Genomic DNA, 16,621 nt, shown 5'->3' with positions numbered 1-16,621 from the left:
TTGACGGTTGGACTTGATGATCTTAGAGGTCTTTTCCAACCTTAATGATTCTATGATTCTATGAAATGAATAAACGTTAAATCAAAACAACAGGATTAGTCAAGGTAGAAACTTTAAAAAAAATACTAGAACCTAAAAATACAAACCATTATATAAAACAAAGAAACACCGAATCTCATTATGTCTTTCTATTGCAGAAAGGAGTGACGAGGGGAACGAATCAGAAATCTTAATTACAAAAATAATGCTGGTGTTCTTGCTGGCATTTTTTACCTCCTACTCCCCCTTTTCTGACATGTGACAAAAGCAGAACAGCCATTACCTCTGAAATGGTATAAACTCCTTGTTTACATAATCTAAAAGCCAATGTTAATAATCCAATATAATACCTATAGAAGATGTAGCCACACTGCGAGTGTACGCCAATCGTTTTTCAAACCACACAGCTGGATCCAGGAATTTTTCCATGCAGAAATAACGAAACACAGGCTGAAAGTTCTCGCAGACTTTCATGAAGATGTTGCATTTCTCTTCAGAATGTTTCTTTTGTGCATCCTTTAAACAAGTAAGAAATGTTTTCCCAGTGACTGACTACTTTGAAAGGAAATTACCTCTTGCTTTGAAAGGAATACATTCCTCCTTCCTACCCCTCTCCCCTCCATCAAATGCTGTTCTCACTCTTTTCTCTCTCTGAGCTATGAATTAATGTCTCTCTTACAGCAATCATTAATGCACCTATCTATCTTACTAAACAATTATATTTTCATACACAACTCATGGGCTATGTGTAAAAAACACACTCCCATTTCTTTGGCTCAGCAAGCGTACCTATTTTACATGCATGTACAGGTACATGCATCTTGTTGGGAGATAATTCCTCTTGCCCTCTGTACTGGTACCTTTGCTTATCTGATGGCTCATGTCACTGTGAGAAAGTCATTCTCACTCATTCACATGCAAAAGCTGCACAAAGCCAAAATTAAATATACTTTCATCCTGTTAGTACTATGCAGATTTAAAAGGAAATAATTTCTTGCACAATCATGGTGATATAAAGTAAAATTTGCAACTTTCTAAATGTATGGTGAGGTGGTTTGTGGAACTAAACTAAAGCAGATGAATCCATCTAGCAGCTAGCTACCATCAGAAGAAAGAACCTTCCCCTACTTGTAGCTACTGAACCAGGTCTTTTTCTGCCAGTTTACATAAGGTTAGTCTTCTTTGGGCTTAGCTCCCTGAACTGACTCACTGTGGGGGGTGGAGGGTACATGGCTGTCACGGTGGAGGAGAAGCCAGACCCCTTCACACTGTCTAAGAGCAATTAAGACATTACATTAATCTCAGCTGCATTCTAAAACCGTATTTTTGTTTTCAAGGACTAGTATTTAGAATTTTGGTTTATTCATGAAAATAAAATGATTTTCTAATGCAACGAGAAACATGACAAATATAAACTAAATCTGTAAGATAACTTCATACTGACTCTGTTGGGTCTCTGTAACGATCATTTTGGAATTCCAATAGATTTATATTCTAGAAAAGAGTTCACAGACTTCTTGGAGATTCAGCTGTATTCAAATCTTTCCTGCAACAGTCATTCATTTAGCAATTTTTCATTTTGTAAAAACTCTTCCCAGGCTGCATTCAGATTAGTCTGAAGCACTGTTAATTCCATGCCACTGGTCATATTCATTATTATATACTAAAAGCATAGTATATAATTCTCCGCAAATCTGTAAAAAACCCCAACCCTCTGTGTAAAAGAATATAAGCCAGATATTTTCCTTTAATTATTTTGACTCACCATCATTATTTTCTGACACTGATAACTGGAGTAATCTTTTGGCCTGTATCTCTTGTGAGCTCCCTCTTCGACATTCACAAGAAACTCCCCAATGGGAGTTGTTCCCGAGCACCACTCAAGAACACCACTTCTCTGAGAAAGGGGAACCACCTGTAAAAACAAAACCACTGCTGCATGGGGGAGGGTTATACACACACAACTATGAATATGCACGCTGCAGAGCATGGGCGCGTATTTGTGTTTGTTTAAAAAGACCAAACCATACAGCTGACCACAATATATGTTCTAAATACACATGTATACATACATAAAGTACACTCAAGGTTTTTCTATATTTTATCAAATACTTGCAAATTTCTTCCTAGCCCAGAGAACCTTCCACTAGGTACTTCAGTACAGCTTAATGATTATACTCAATCTGCACATTTGCGTCAGTATTCTGGATGACCTGCGATTGCCAACAGCTTGCTATGCTTGAATAGGATAATACAAGCATTGTGCAAATTGCACATAAAAAGTAAAATCTGGAACAAACACATGGTGGCTGTGTGAACATACTAGGCTTGTCTTAGTCTGCTTCCCATCCTAGGGAACAGTTTCTCACTTCGTAACTGTCTGCAATAGTTACCTCAGTTTCTGTAGCAGACAGAACTGGCCAGAATGAACGATCTCCTGTCCTCAGAGGAATAGCTACTGCCTGTTTCCTTCAATTTTCTTTTCTTACGGAAGTCTCTTTATCTCATAATGCAACGCCCATTCTCTTTTTCCCTGCTCTCATTCATTTTCACACACATAAAAACCTGAGTCTTCATCGAAAATTATTCAAAAAATGTGACTCCAACTCCACCTGTGAATTCTTAAAACTATGTTAGCAACTCAGATAAGCTCCTTTAGAGATTCTGGAGTGCACATTTCTCATTTGTCAAGGACAAGAACTTTTACTAAGAGAGTAGTTATTCAGAGGTCACCTTCATAGCTATTGTTATAAACCAAAGCACTTAAAAAGGAAGGAGGAGGGGAAAGTTCCTGTTCAAATACATTTTCTGCATTCACAGTAAGAATTTATTCCTGTATTCCCAATTCCAACAAAAACAGTTCTGCAATTCAGATTCTGTATGAACAGACCCTAGATGGGACTTCTGGATTCAATTGTGAGGAATACTGCAAGACTAAAATTAATTATTAATTAAGGAATATCGCAAGACTAAAATTAATGAGAATTCATAAACAAACTTGTATGCTCAAGTTTAACGACTAGCAACTTACAATTCAAGGACAGTGCATGACTTAATTTCTTTTCAATTATAAGTTCATCTAAAGAAAGCTTTGAAGAGTATTTAAATATGTATTTGGCATCAGAATTTTTTTTGAAGGATTTTGAAAAAAATTAAATTGTAATAATTGTTGTAATTGTAGTAATTAAACTGTATTAATTGTTTATTCCGTACCTTAAGGAACAGTGACTATTTTAATAACACATAAATAAATACACTTTTATATTGTCTTTGGGTTAAAAAGAGGAGAATGGGGAAATAATGCTTTATTGGTAGCATTTATTCCTCTGCTGCAGCGGCTGTTCAGGGTTACCTTGTATCTTCGGATAGTTAATTTTCTCTTTCGTGTTTCAGTGTTTTGCTGGAGCAATGTATTGCACATCTGGAAAACCTGTTGCATAACAGCATCTTGTCTCAGGTCATCACGCCCCTTTAGCATAAACAGAAAAAGCAGTTAAAGAACACTTTTCAGCATCCGACTTCTTGTTCAGCAACTTTAAAAAATTATTTTAAAAAATTCACAAAGCACAAGTTACTTTTCCACAATAATCACCTGTAATAAAAAGTAAATTAACAATTGTTTTTTTCTCTGTATTTGGTTATCTAATAGTGCTCAGCTGCTTAAGCAGAACCATCATTAACTTAAATCATCACCTTTTTGTTCTTTTTTTGACAAATGTTATTTGATTAAGGTTTCAATCAACCTACATGCCTTATGGTACCCTTTTAAAAAACAGATGTTTCATTCACCGTATTCAGCAATCCAGCACACAGCTGAAGCAGCATCAGTTGGTACTGCAATTCTGATTATCGGATGCTGATCTAGTGATTCATGCTTCTCTTTAAAACTTTCAGAACTACCCCATACCTAACAGCAAACCAGAATTCTCCCAGCAGCTGCTGAATGTTTACTTTCAAAGACAGACAGAATGAAATCAATTGAGTTCGAAGAGAAATAATTTTTTTGAGAGATTTTTGTTTCTAACTGCATGTTTTTGTCTCTGAACTGTAATTCTTTTTCTACGGGGAAGAAAGAAAAAAAGGAGGTATTTAACACCAAATTTTGATGGCTTTTATTTGCTGTACACTCCAGGTCACTAGTTGAGACATGACAACAAGTCGCAGGTCTGGTAGTTGTCAGGGAAGCTAGTGTATATTACATGCACTGTTGAAAAATAATTACAAAAATAGTTAATATTATTACTTATTATATTACTATTTATATTATATTATTATAATATTACTTACTATTACTTTGTAATTTCCTTTATTAAAGCATTCCTGAACTGGGAAAACTGACACTGAACTGTGAAAAGTCTGCTCATTGTACAGAAGTGATACCTGAGAAAACTGACACGAGAACTTAAAAAAACTTCCAACATGCCAAGTCTCTGAGACGTCATTACAACTGACAGAACCTACCTTAACCAGCTGCCTCCTTTCTTTACCATCTGATCCTACACAATCTATTATTTTAGGCAGATTCAGGCCTCCTGCTAACCGAAATTCTGGCTTAAAAGATCTTATTGTCACCAAATTTTCATATCGTCCCGTGGGATCCACCTGAAATTATAAATTAGTTTAAAATTAATATAAATATTACCGCCATTTCACTCAGAGAAAGTGGTAATGAGTTGTTTGCAAACCTCATTAGCAGACTATATGCTAAATATTAGTATGAGCATTCCATCATCTACAAGGGTAATATCCACAAAGGCTACAAAAATATGCTGAGCAAAGGAGTGAGTTTGATTCCTCCTTGTTCACCTCATTGGTAGAGGGGACCTGGTGCTGCAGACTTCCACTAAACAAGATCTGTCACAATTTCAGCCTGTCCCAACTAGCATTCTCTCAAGAAAACGTTCATGTACAGTTGGGGGGCATTAGGCTTACATTAGGCTGCAAATGGACCCAATCTACAATCCTAAAACTGCTGCAATCTACAGGATCTGTATCTTCAGCCATCCTCCATATCCTCATGCTACAAAGCAACCCCACTCAGTTAGCTGTAAGGAAATAGCGCTCCAGCTGTTTACATCGCAGACCTCCAACTATTTCAGATAGTTTGTACTGGAGAAGAAGAAAGGCAAAGACAATCGAGTTGTACAAAGGAGCAACACCTGGGGCCAACAGAAGCCCTACAAACAAATGCTATTTAGCATGGGTGGCAATTTCTGGCCTCTGAAGTCAAACGGCATAATGTCCCTTGGCTTTTTTTATTTAGCTTTATAGACATAGCCTGAGGAACTTCAACAGAGGGAAGTTTGGCTTTATAACATGTAAATTTTAGGCGGCTGGCCCAAAAAGCAACTCTACACTCCTGAAACCGGTAAGTTTCCTAGGTAGAGCATGCGGCATCTAAGAATGAATGCCTATGCATCCATCCAATCAACCACTTATGCTAATGGGAATGGATCATTCACCATTACTGAATGGTAAAAACATGTAAGCTGGCCATTTAGGAACAGCCGAAGAGGCATACCTATTAATTCTCACAACTTTCTGGACATTAAGTGCCTCCCTGAAACTCTGAGCTAGCACCTACAAAATAAGATCCTCTCTGTGATTTAGGTAGCTCATCACCCCTTTTGACAATGGAAGACTAGTCAGTGGTAACAGTGGCAAAGCCATCTTCATACAATATGCCACTATCCAGCAAATATAAGACTTGGGGTTGAGGTCCTCTAAAGCCTAAGGGAAGTATCTCATGCTGCATCTCCCACCTGACAGGAAAGTACCCCTGGTAGGCTGACCTGTAAAGAACATGGGAATTTGATGAAGAGATATATGCCCTGACTGCCATTACAAAAATTCGAAGTTGATTCTAAGATATGATATTATAGTGTATATTTATTTCAACTTCAGTCACCTTAATTTCCATGGTAGGAACAACAACATCCTCCAAGTTCTTCAGTTTAATAATTGGCTGGTCAGCTGGAATACTTATTCCTTCTGTAACTAAAAGGAATTCATATTTTTAAATTCAGAACTATAAACATACATCAAGTTCACAAAAAACAGCTTACATTGCTTTTGGGACCCAAAACCTCACTGCATGCTTCTGTCGAGCTGATGATGACCACCACAGCACAACTGGAGTTTTCTGGAGTTTCATACTCAGAAAGTCTGAACCTTACAGTGCAAGTAATTACTATGACTTTTAATCCAGACTCAGTTCTACATTTATCAAAAATAGGACACAGTGCTAGCACAGTATCTCCTTTAACTAAATATCAATATTTAGAAATAAACTTTTTAATCCAAGAAAATAAAATATATCTTCACTATTGACAACAAAAATAATTTTTCCAAGACTTACTTCTTTGAGATTTCCATGGAGTAGCATCTACATTTGCTAATGTGATGTAAGCATCACAAAGTGCTTCAATGTCTCTAACCATACGAGCTCTCCTTTTCCTTACGATATTGATTATATTCCTAGCAGCCTCCATTCTGTCCTAAAAACCCCCAACGGAATACAAATATCAGATATTGCAAACTACACCTTGTAAGATTAAAGATGCATCATAACATGCAGTCAAATAAGTACAATTGAGATACATCCTACGAAAACAGAGAAAATTGCAATAATGGACAGCCCTTTGTGATACGAGCAGAAGTAATTTGAAGAAAAGTTCTGTGTTGTCTAATCTGAGATAATGAATAAAGTAAAATATTATCGGGGATGGAGAGGGAGCAAATCTGTCCAGGCAAAGTGCAAAAAACCTGCAAAAATTCTTCAGAAAAAGGGACAGGCAGTTTTGGATGTTCTCCCACCACCTTCCTACTTCTGTTATTTCCTTCCAACTGAAGAAAAAGCCTGTATGCAAAAGGCAAAAATCTGACCATGCATCCCTTCTGTGCCTAACTCTGAGAGACTCAGCTGAGTTTAGCATAATCCTACTCCTAAGGGTGGGACCACAAAAGAACCACAAATCTGAGAGAAAAGCGAAAAAAAGCCACATAAAAATGTGGTGAAAAGTTGTATCAGTGTGGGGGGTAGGAGGGTAATGACAAAGCACCATGCCAGGCCTCTAGTGACAGGGGAAAGAAGGGGCATTAATCTAGGTAAGAGATGATTCCAAAGACAGGTTCCAACAAAAATTAAGCAATAACAACATTAACGTGAAGCCACAGTTCCGTATTACCCATCATCGTGGCTTTTACCATATAAAGGTCATATAAAGGAACAAAAGATATACTGCACAAGGCTAAATACTTAGATAGAACAGATGTTACCACTCAAAGCAGAAAAAATACTCGATTCAGTATGCACTTTTGACAATAAACCCACTCAAATCTTTGTGGCATCTAAAATGCCTTTTACAGAATCACACATCAAGGACATTTATCACAAAACTCTTCGCAATAATTGGGGCTATTTGTTGCAGGAAACGTTAACCATGTTTTGTTCAACCCCATAATTACTTCTTTCAATAATAATTATCAATGTATGCACAAAAGGAGTTTTTTTAATTATTAGAAGTACTTTTTTCCTCCTACTCTTTCTTAACAAAAGTCAGCTGATGAGCTCTACACTAAAATACCCCTTGACATAATTTTTTTTTTCATTTTTTAACAAAATGGAAGGACTGAACGTGGTTAATAGAATAGAACTTTGTGTAGTCACCACATCAAGCTGGGAGATTTCTTTCGGTGCATTTTTAATTAACTTATTTCTTCTTTTTGCATCTGGTTTTGTGAGGAGTTCATCTTTGTTAGCATTTGCCAAAGTACACTAAAATACCCCTTGACATAATTTTTTTTTTCATTTTTTAACAAAATGGAAGGACTGAACGTGGTTAATAGAATAGAACTTTGTGTAGTCACCACATCAAGCTGGGAGATTTCTTTCGGTGCATTTTTAATTAACTTATTTCTTCTTTTTGCATCTGGTTTTGTGAGGAGTTCATCTTTGTTAGCATTTGCCAAGGCTAATATTATAAACAAAGTATGATGTGGATGATCCAGTGAAATTCTAGACATTAGCTGTCAAGAAAACCAAAAAGATCCCATTATTGAAAACTGTACAGAGGAAAAAAATTACTTAATTAACATTATTAATTCTTTTGACCTTCTAAGGTTCCTAATAAGAAATAAAAAGTAATACTTAGATGGTATTTCCACAACTAAAATACATTCAAAGTATATTCCTATACCTGCATAAGACTATTCTTATACAACAAGAAAATCAATTAAGTAGCAAGGAAAAAAGTCCCCAATCCTCTCCCGCTCTTCCCCCACTATACTGATTTTGCATCACTCATTTTTAATACATCTTTATCACCTACATAACTCATTTAGCTGTAACTGCACAAAGGAAAATGCATATTGTTTAGAAGTATGCAATACTAAGCCAATCAAGGTATCTTTAGACACGAAAAGCACAAATTACATTATTCAGAACTTCATGAAATCCTAAACCACCCATCATCTTGGTTCCCATCCGAGCTGCCAGCTGGTACATCAGAGGCAAAAACTTGTATGAAGGGATTTTCTCTGCATTTTTCTGTAGTAGAGAAAATTCAGTTAGAAAGCTGTACTAAACACCACAAAAAATTGTAATCATAAAATACCAGGTAAGGGCTAGCAATTTTGGTTTTGCTTTTTTTTTGTTTTTTAAAACTGAGAGCAGTCATTGCTGTGTGATCAAATGGCAGTCCAGTGAGTATCACATCATCTTGGTCCATGTCTCCTGAATGCTACAAGTCCTTCATAAGAAAACTACTATTTTCTATTCTATTAGAGCAGAGCTTAGAAATATTGATTCAGAATTCATTTCTAGATTCTTTGTGGCAAGAGACAATCCTAATTAAAAAAAATAATAATCTAGTTTAAGACAAGAAACAATTGTGTGTTAAAAATATGAGTAAAGGAACACTTCTCTATTTTTCAAAGTTACTTATAATGCAAAGCAAAGAATTAAATTATACAGATCTCCGTTATAAACAGATCATTCAGGTAAGAATTAACACATTTCCTGCATGATCCTAGAAACGATAGAACCAGCCTGAGAATGAGAACTTTACTGGTCCCTGGCTACTGTGTTATAGAGACAATCTGAAAGCACATCCTTTCACCTAGAAGTATATATAATATAAACTAGAATAATGTACTAAAGGATGTTGAAGATGGGTAGTATCCAAGGTATGTAAAGAACAAGGTGACAACAGTGAAAGATCATCAGATATGCTTAATCATACAGACTTGTCAAATTAAACTGCTAAATTAAATTAAGTTAAATTAAAACGCATTGAGAATTACAGCTCTCACTGATGAAAAACTAACTGATGAGCAATGATGACTGAAAAAAGTGAATTTTGAGGGAAAAGTTAAGGAGATAATAGGAAAGCATACTGCACAGCACTATAATTCATCTTCTAGAAACACAGGAGGAGAAGTAGAAGAAAGATGGATAATTTAATGTCAAAGCATAATAAGAAAAAGCAACAGCAGACACATACCTTCATCATTTCATTGACTCTATCAACTCCAGAATTTTCAAGCCACAGGGAACAGAGTCGGAAGATCCACATGTCATGCTCTTCTCCACTTAGTAAACAGCTGATGTAGTTCTCCACTGCTTTACACAAGAAACGTTTACGATCCTCAGTTAGGGCGTGTATGGCACATTCATCCAGTTCAAGTTCTCGCTGAACCTTCACTGTATATCTATGTGAACAGACATTTTTAAACAACAAATTATCTCTCAATGAACTTACAGGCAAGGCTGTCCCTACTTCTCTTGCTTACTTAATTTAACATTTTTTTACTTGTTTTGTATGTACAAGCACAGTAAAATAAAAAACTGAGAAACCAAATTGTGGGAGCTATTTCTTTGGTGTATGTCCACAGAGACCCCCCACTCTAAGTAAATTTTCAGTTAGTGTCTTTTTTCTTTTTTTATGGTTTAATCTCAATACTGGTGTAAATGTGAGTATCCAGTACAGATCATTGTGTAAGAACTTCAGTTTCCAACTGCTGAAGTTCAAATTTTTCTGCAATTGCTCTTACTAAATCTTTAAGAGTTCTGTATTAAGATGAATTCTGGACTTTCACCAAATGTGTGATAGATAAAAATCTCAAACATTTATTTTTTACTCTGTAACGTTTTCTCTGTCAAATAAACTAAACAGATCCAGGGAATAAATGTGAATTCTGGCCCATGATCATCCATACCGTTTAACCGTTGTAACACTCCTTGGCTTAGTTTTGGCCCATGCTATCTAGCACTCTCCTAGACCATGTTCAGGCACAGTTCAGAAACTATTTGCAACAAGCACTACAGATTTGGCCACTATTTTGTGAAGAGAAGGAAAAATTGAGCTGTAGAGATGTGACCCATGCTGCACCACTTGCCCAGAGGGACAGAGAATTAGTAAAGATGGAGCCTTTGATGGATCCATAGTAACCATCTCTCTATTTGAATGCTCACCTATTTGTCTGAACTCTGCACTCCCTTATGAGGCCAACCTCCTCCTTGGCCTTCTTCAGCAATGCCTGCTTATTTTCAAACTCTGAGGATTTCATGTAATTCTCAATTTGCTGGTACTGATTATCTGAGAAACGAGCCAAAGACAGGAAAGCCTTCATCTTTCCTTTCTTCAGCTCATCACTGCTGTCTCCACTGTGGCTTGCAGCAATTTCCACAGCCTAAAAGGGAAATTACAATAATGATGGTAAGACTGATAATCATATTAATAGTGCTGCATAATACTTGATTAAACTCTGTTATCACAGAAAAACAGAATGGTTGAGGTTGGAAGGGACCTCTGGAAGTCATCTTGTCCAACCCCCCTGCTCAAGCAGGGTCATCTGCTCGAACAGGTTATTTAAAGTTGCCTATGATGGAATATATATGCATACAGACTAAAACCCACCAGGCTGAATATTCTTCTCCTAAGTGAATTTGATCTTTGAGGAGTGTTTCAGTGCAAACAGTCAAAAAGATTATCCTGTATGAAACAGCTTTAATAACCATACAGGAGTCTCCTGTATGGTTATTAAAACCAAAAAAAAATTTTTTTTTTTTTATATTTAAAACTTCATGTAAAGCATGAAGTTTTACAATAGTTTTACACCCTTATATCATAAGATGGTGAGAAAAAAATAGAAGACAGTCCAAAAAGTGCCAAAAAGAGAAGGAAATTATATGTGAAAGTTTAATCATCAGAGTGAAGAAACCATGTAGAGAGTTAACAGAGAAAAGCAACTATGTAGAGTTTCACAAATTAGGATGAAATAAAGAAATGCAGAGTAGGCAAATATTAATAAAAATGTTTCTACTACTAAGAGTTTAAAAAAAATTACAGTACTTTGAAACACTAGTACAAGACTTTCCAGCACCTGGAAAGAGACTGTTGCGAATACAATCCCCATACTGAAAACATGTTAAGTGAATGATCTGTCCTGAGAAGGAGAGGATGGGGTGACATAGGAAAGGGAAACAGGACTAGCAGTCATTATCACTGAACTTTTAAGCCAATATTACACAGAAGTTTCACTATGAATTCTTTAAAGCCATATTCTGAATATTTTATAAGATCACAATTTTATACAACGCTATGTGAAATGATAATATTTTTATAAGAATCCATATTTTCAATCCAGAAAAATAGAGGCTGCATTGTAAAATTTACTTGACATTTTAACAACATATTTTAGCACAGCATTATCTCAAAGACTGCACATTTCAAAGACTGGATGCACCTTTTCTAAGTATTTCTGCATGATGACTGTAGGGTTTTCCAAGCATGTTTCTGCTAACCAGGTTCCGCATAGCCGCAGACACTCTGTATACACCAATTTCAGATGAGGATCATTCTCAACCTTTGAGAAAGCAAGTTTTTGGGAAAAAAAGAAAAAAGAGGAAGGCACCAAATAAAAATACTTTTTACATATGAGGTAGGCAATTTATAAAGCTTTTAAACCCTGAATATAATTCAATCACTCGGGCCTATTACATGTAATGTATCTACAGAGTCATTTACCATCCACATCTACAGTAGTCAATAACCTTATATCACATTCACATTCTATAGTAAAGGAGAGCACATTATTTTTAAATACCTGACAGTTTGAACAATGAAAAACAGAATAAACCAATGACAAAATGTAATAAAAGTTACATAAATTCACAGCATGTTTCCAGAATTATATTTTCTGACATCCCCATTTAGTCTGAAGTACCATATAGTACACTCTGTAGGAAACATTCAGGAATTGCAGTAACTGTGTGATCATTAAATTCTTCAGACAGACCTCTACATGGAAACTTGGTTAAAAGTGCTCTGAGATGATGGAGCGGGTTTCCAAAGGACTTGCCTCCAGACTGGAAGCTCAGCTTTAACTGTATAGTAGGACAAGTTTCCAAAATACTTTTAGTATAGGGTACATATTAAAGACCACCTGATCAAGATGGCAACGCTGACTGTGAAATACTGAAGGATATCATAGGCTGTGAAAAGACAAAACCTCCTTTTGTGGACAGGGTAAACGTAACACTGGAAGGTGAGAGAACAACTGAATTTTTGGAGGCCCTCACCAACTGATTCATGGAGTAATCATGAAAATCAAAAGAGAAGCAGCAACTCTTGATTTTGCCTAGACATGCATGGAGAACTTCACCCAAAATTTTCCAGCTTTTCTGAAGTGTGATATTCCTTAATAATGTACATGGATTCAAAGCAAATGTTTATTACCCTCCAAAAAATACCCAAAGAGAGCCATCATAGCTAAACACAAGGGTAAGGATGATGAAGGAATTTTTACCACATCAGTACTCAAAATGAAGTTTTGTCAAAGTGAAAAAGAAAATCTATTAAAAAAAAAATCATAAAATATCCTGTCAAATAAAAAAATAAAACCCCACCATCAGGCTGTCCAAAAAACCCAAACAACTTGAAGAAGACTCAACAAATAATAAAAAAGCATTTTTTAAACATATTAGGAGCAGCTAGCCACCAGACAGTCCACTTGATAAAAAGACAAGAGAGTTATAAAACAAATAGCGCTCTGAGAAGATAAGCAGAAAATTTAAATTATTTGCATTTGTGTTCACTGCGGAGGAGCTTGAAGAACCCCACTGCAAAGCCTTTCTTTATGAGGGATTCAAAGGTCTGTCTGCTATTGAAGTGTCAACAGCAAAGGCTACTGAACAAACGGACAAAATGAAAACTATCAACTCACCAGGATCAGAATGTATTTTTCTGAAAGGTCTACAGCGATTCACAGATTAAATAACTGAACTACTAAAAGAGGTATAAAAGCTATTGCTTAAAACTGCCTTAATATGTAGCAGGTGGCAGATGTGACATCAGTATTTTAACAAGTTCCAGGGAAGCACAGGTCAGTAAGGCTCTTATCAGAAGTGGACAAATTAGCAAAAAAACCCCACAAAGAGAACAGATGGATTAATATGAAAAGCCAGAACAGCTTTTGTAAAAGGACATCGTAGAATGACAGAAAAGTCAAGGCTGGAAGGAACGTCTGGAGATCATCTGGCTCAACCTTCTGTTGAAAGCAGGGCTTTAGATTAAGTTTTCCAGGACTGTCCTAAACCGAGTCTTGACTATTCATTTCCAGCAAGGGAGATTCCATCACTTCTTTGGGCACACTGTTCACAGTGTTTAGTGGTGAAGAATTTTCTTCTTGTATTATCCAGATGGCATTTGCCTTGAAACAACTTGTGCCATTGCCTCTTGCCCTTTCACTGAGCATCTCTGTGAGCAGAGTTACCTCCGTCTTCACTATAACTACCTTTCAGGTATTGGAAGACTGTAACTAGATCCCCCTAAGCCTTCACTTCTTAAGGCTGAAAAAACCCAATCCCTATAACTTTTATTCCTTTGCAAAGTTCTCCAACCCTCTAATCATCATGGTGGCCCTCTGCTGGACACTCTCCAATTTTTCGATGTCTCTCTTGAATGGTAGACCAAAACTGGACACATTATTTCAGGTGTGGGCTAAGAAGTGCCAAATAGAGTAGAATAATCACACTTCTTAATCTACTGGCTACACTCTTGGTGATGCAGCCCAGGACATGGTTCACCTTCATTGCTACAAGGGCACACTGTTGAATCATTTTACCTTGCTCTTCACTGGGACCCCCAGGTCCTTTTTGGCAAAGCTACACCCCAGCCAGTCAGACCCTCCCTGTAATGCTGCTTGAGACTATTCTATCCCAGGTGAAGGACTTCCCACTGATCTCATGCAATTCCTATTGGCACAATCTTCCAAATTACTGAGGTCTCTGTGACTGGTGGCTCTTCCTTCCAGAATATCTCTTTCATGTTTGCTGTTATCTGCTGATTTGGTGAGGAAATTCAGTCCCGTCATAGAGATCTCAGTCATAAAAATAGTATCAGACCCCATGACAAACTCTAAGGAACTCTACTTCTGACTGGCTACCAGGCTGCCTCTGAATCATCCAACAACCACCCTTTGAACGCAGCAGTTTAGCCAGTTTTCCATCTATCTTGTGGTCTTATCTATCCAGTCTGTATCTTACCAGCTTGTCAGGAAGTGTCCTGGTTTCAGCAGGGATAGAGTTAATTTCCTTCCTAGTAGCTGGTACAGTGCTTTGTTTTGGATTTAGGGTGAGAACAATGTTGATAACACACCGATGTTTTAGTTGTTGCTAGGTAGTGTTTACACTAGTCAAGGACTTTTCAGCTTCCCATGCTCTACTGACTGAACAGGCTGGAGGTGCACAAGAAGCTGGGAGGGGGCACAGCCAGGACAGCTGACCCAAACTGGCCAAAGGGATATTCCATACCATGTGACGTCATGCTCAGTATATAAAGCTGGGGGAAGAAGAAGGAAGGGGGGGATGTTTGGAGTGATGGCGTTTGTCTTCCCAAGTAACCGTTACGCGTGATGGAGCCCTGCTTTCCTGGAGATGGCTGAACACCTGCCTGCCCATGGGAAGTAGTGAATGAATTCCTTGTTTTGCTTTGCTTGCGTGTGTGGCTTTTGCTTTACCTATTAAACTGCCTTTATCTCAACCCATGAGTTTTCTCACTTTTACCCTTCCGATTCTCTCCCCCATCCCACCGGGGGGGAGTGAGCGAGCGGCTGCGTGGTGCTTAGTTGCCGGCTGAGGTTAAACCACGACAGGAAGGAAACTGTGGGACACTATGTCAAATGCCTTGCTAAAATCAAGGTAAGTGACATCCACAGCTCGTCCCATGTCTACTGGGCAAACTGTTTCATCACATAAAACAATCAGGTTGGTCAAGCATGATAGTGCATTTCTGTTGGCTTTTCCCAACCACGTCCTTTTCCTTCACGTGCATGGCAACAGCTTCCCTAAAGACCCGTTCTGTAATTTTCCCAGGGACTGAAACGAGTCTGACTGCTCTGTAGTTTCTGATCTTGCTTTTTGCCCTTTTTGTAGATGGGTGCAATTGTCCTCTTCCAGTCATCAGGAATGGATGATCTCTATGATCTTTCAGAGATGATACAGAAGTGGCTTTGACATATCAGCCAACTCTCTTAGCATCCTCAGATGTATCCCATTTCCCAACTCAGCTGAACTTCCTGAAGAACTCCACAAGCAAAGGAAGATCTGTCTGATTCAGCCTACTCCAACAGATTCCAACAGTCATGTGACATGGTTCTACAAAACGCTTTTGAAGAAACTAAGCCGCAAGAAATAAAACGCATGATTCTTGGATGGATAAAGAACTAAGGCAACAGAAAGAGAAATAAAAGGGCCACTTTTTACAGTGGAGTTAGGTCACCAGTGAAAAGCCTCCAAAGATCCAGTCATCTGTGCAGTTCAAAAGATATTAATCTTGAGAAGGTGATGAGCAGTGAACACAAAATCTGGTGATGATATTGAGTTATTCAAGGTGATAAAAACAAGGACAGACTGAGGAACTGCAGACAAACAATACAGGACAATAAATGGAATGAAAAAAACCTGATGAAATTACCAGCAAAATATAAATGTTAAGTGATGCATGAGAGGGGGAAAAAGACTTCTTGTATACAACAATGGACTGCGAAACAGTTATTCTTGTTTGGAAGTGTAACTATAAAAAGGTACCTCACTATGGAGAATGGAGATAGGGAACATGCGTTCGGTGTTTTTTCCAAGATCAGAACTAACATCAAATGAAGATAGGGTGTTCAAAACGAACAAAAGGAAGTGGCTTTTAAAACAGTGGGAATTAAGCTGTGAAACTCCTTGTTGCAGGGTTTTCTTGGATATTAAAAGCTTACACAGATCTAAAAAGTGACTGGACAAATTTATGGTTATCCTGGTTTTGGCTGGGATAGAGTTAATTTCCTTCCTAGTAGCTGGTATAGTGCTGTGTTTTGGATTTAGAATGAGAACAAAGTTGATAACACTCTAATGTTTTAACTGTTTGCTAAGTAGTGCTTACACTAGTCAAGGACTTTTCAGCTTCCCATGCTCTACCGACTGAGAAGGCTGGAGGTGCACAAGAAGCTGGGAGGGGGCACAGCCAGGACAGCTGACCCAAACTGGCCAAAGGGACATTCCATACCATGTGATGTCATGCTCAGTACATAAACT

At 37.5% G+C, this 16,621-nt stretch overlaps 1 protein-coding gene across 1 annotated transcript in view; it reads right to left on the bottom strand.

Annotated features, from left to right (window-relative positions):
- ATM (ATM serine/threonine kinase) overlaps positions 1-16,621 on the bottom strand; it is an 86,817-nt gene that overhangs the window by 6,341 nt on the left and 63,855 nt on the right. Inside the window, 11 exon segments of the mRNA XM_009276957.1 lie at positions 390-555; positions 1,805-1,954; positions 3,392-3,508; positions 4,501-4,641; positions 5,948-6,036; positions 6,398-6,536; positions 7,909-8,067; positions 8,474-8,587; positions 9,543-9,750; positions 10,514-10,731; positions 11,788-11,907. Coding sequence (XP_009275232.1) covers positions 390-555; positions 1,805-1,954; positions 3,392-3,508; positions 4,501-4,641; positions 5,948-6,036; positions 6,398-6,536; positions 7,909-8,067; positions 8,474-8,587; positions 9,543-9,750; positions 10,514-10,731; positions 11,788-11,907 — 1,621 coding nt within the window.

This window comes from Aptenodytes forsteri, unplaced genomic scaffold (assembly GCF_000699145.1).
Source record: "Aptenodytes forsteri isolate BGI_AS27 unplaced genomic scaffold, ASM69914v1 Scaffold354, whole genome shotgun sequence".
Lineage (NCBI taxonomy): Eukaryota > Metazoa > Chordata > Aves > Sphenisciformes > Spheniscidae > Aptenodytes > Aptenodytes forsteri.
The sequence above is the reverse complement of the archived record's forward strand: the minus strand, read 5'-3'. Positions and strand labels throughout refer to the sequence as shown.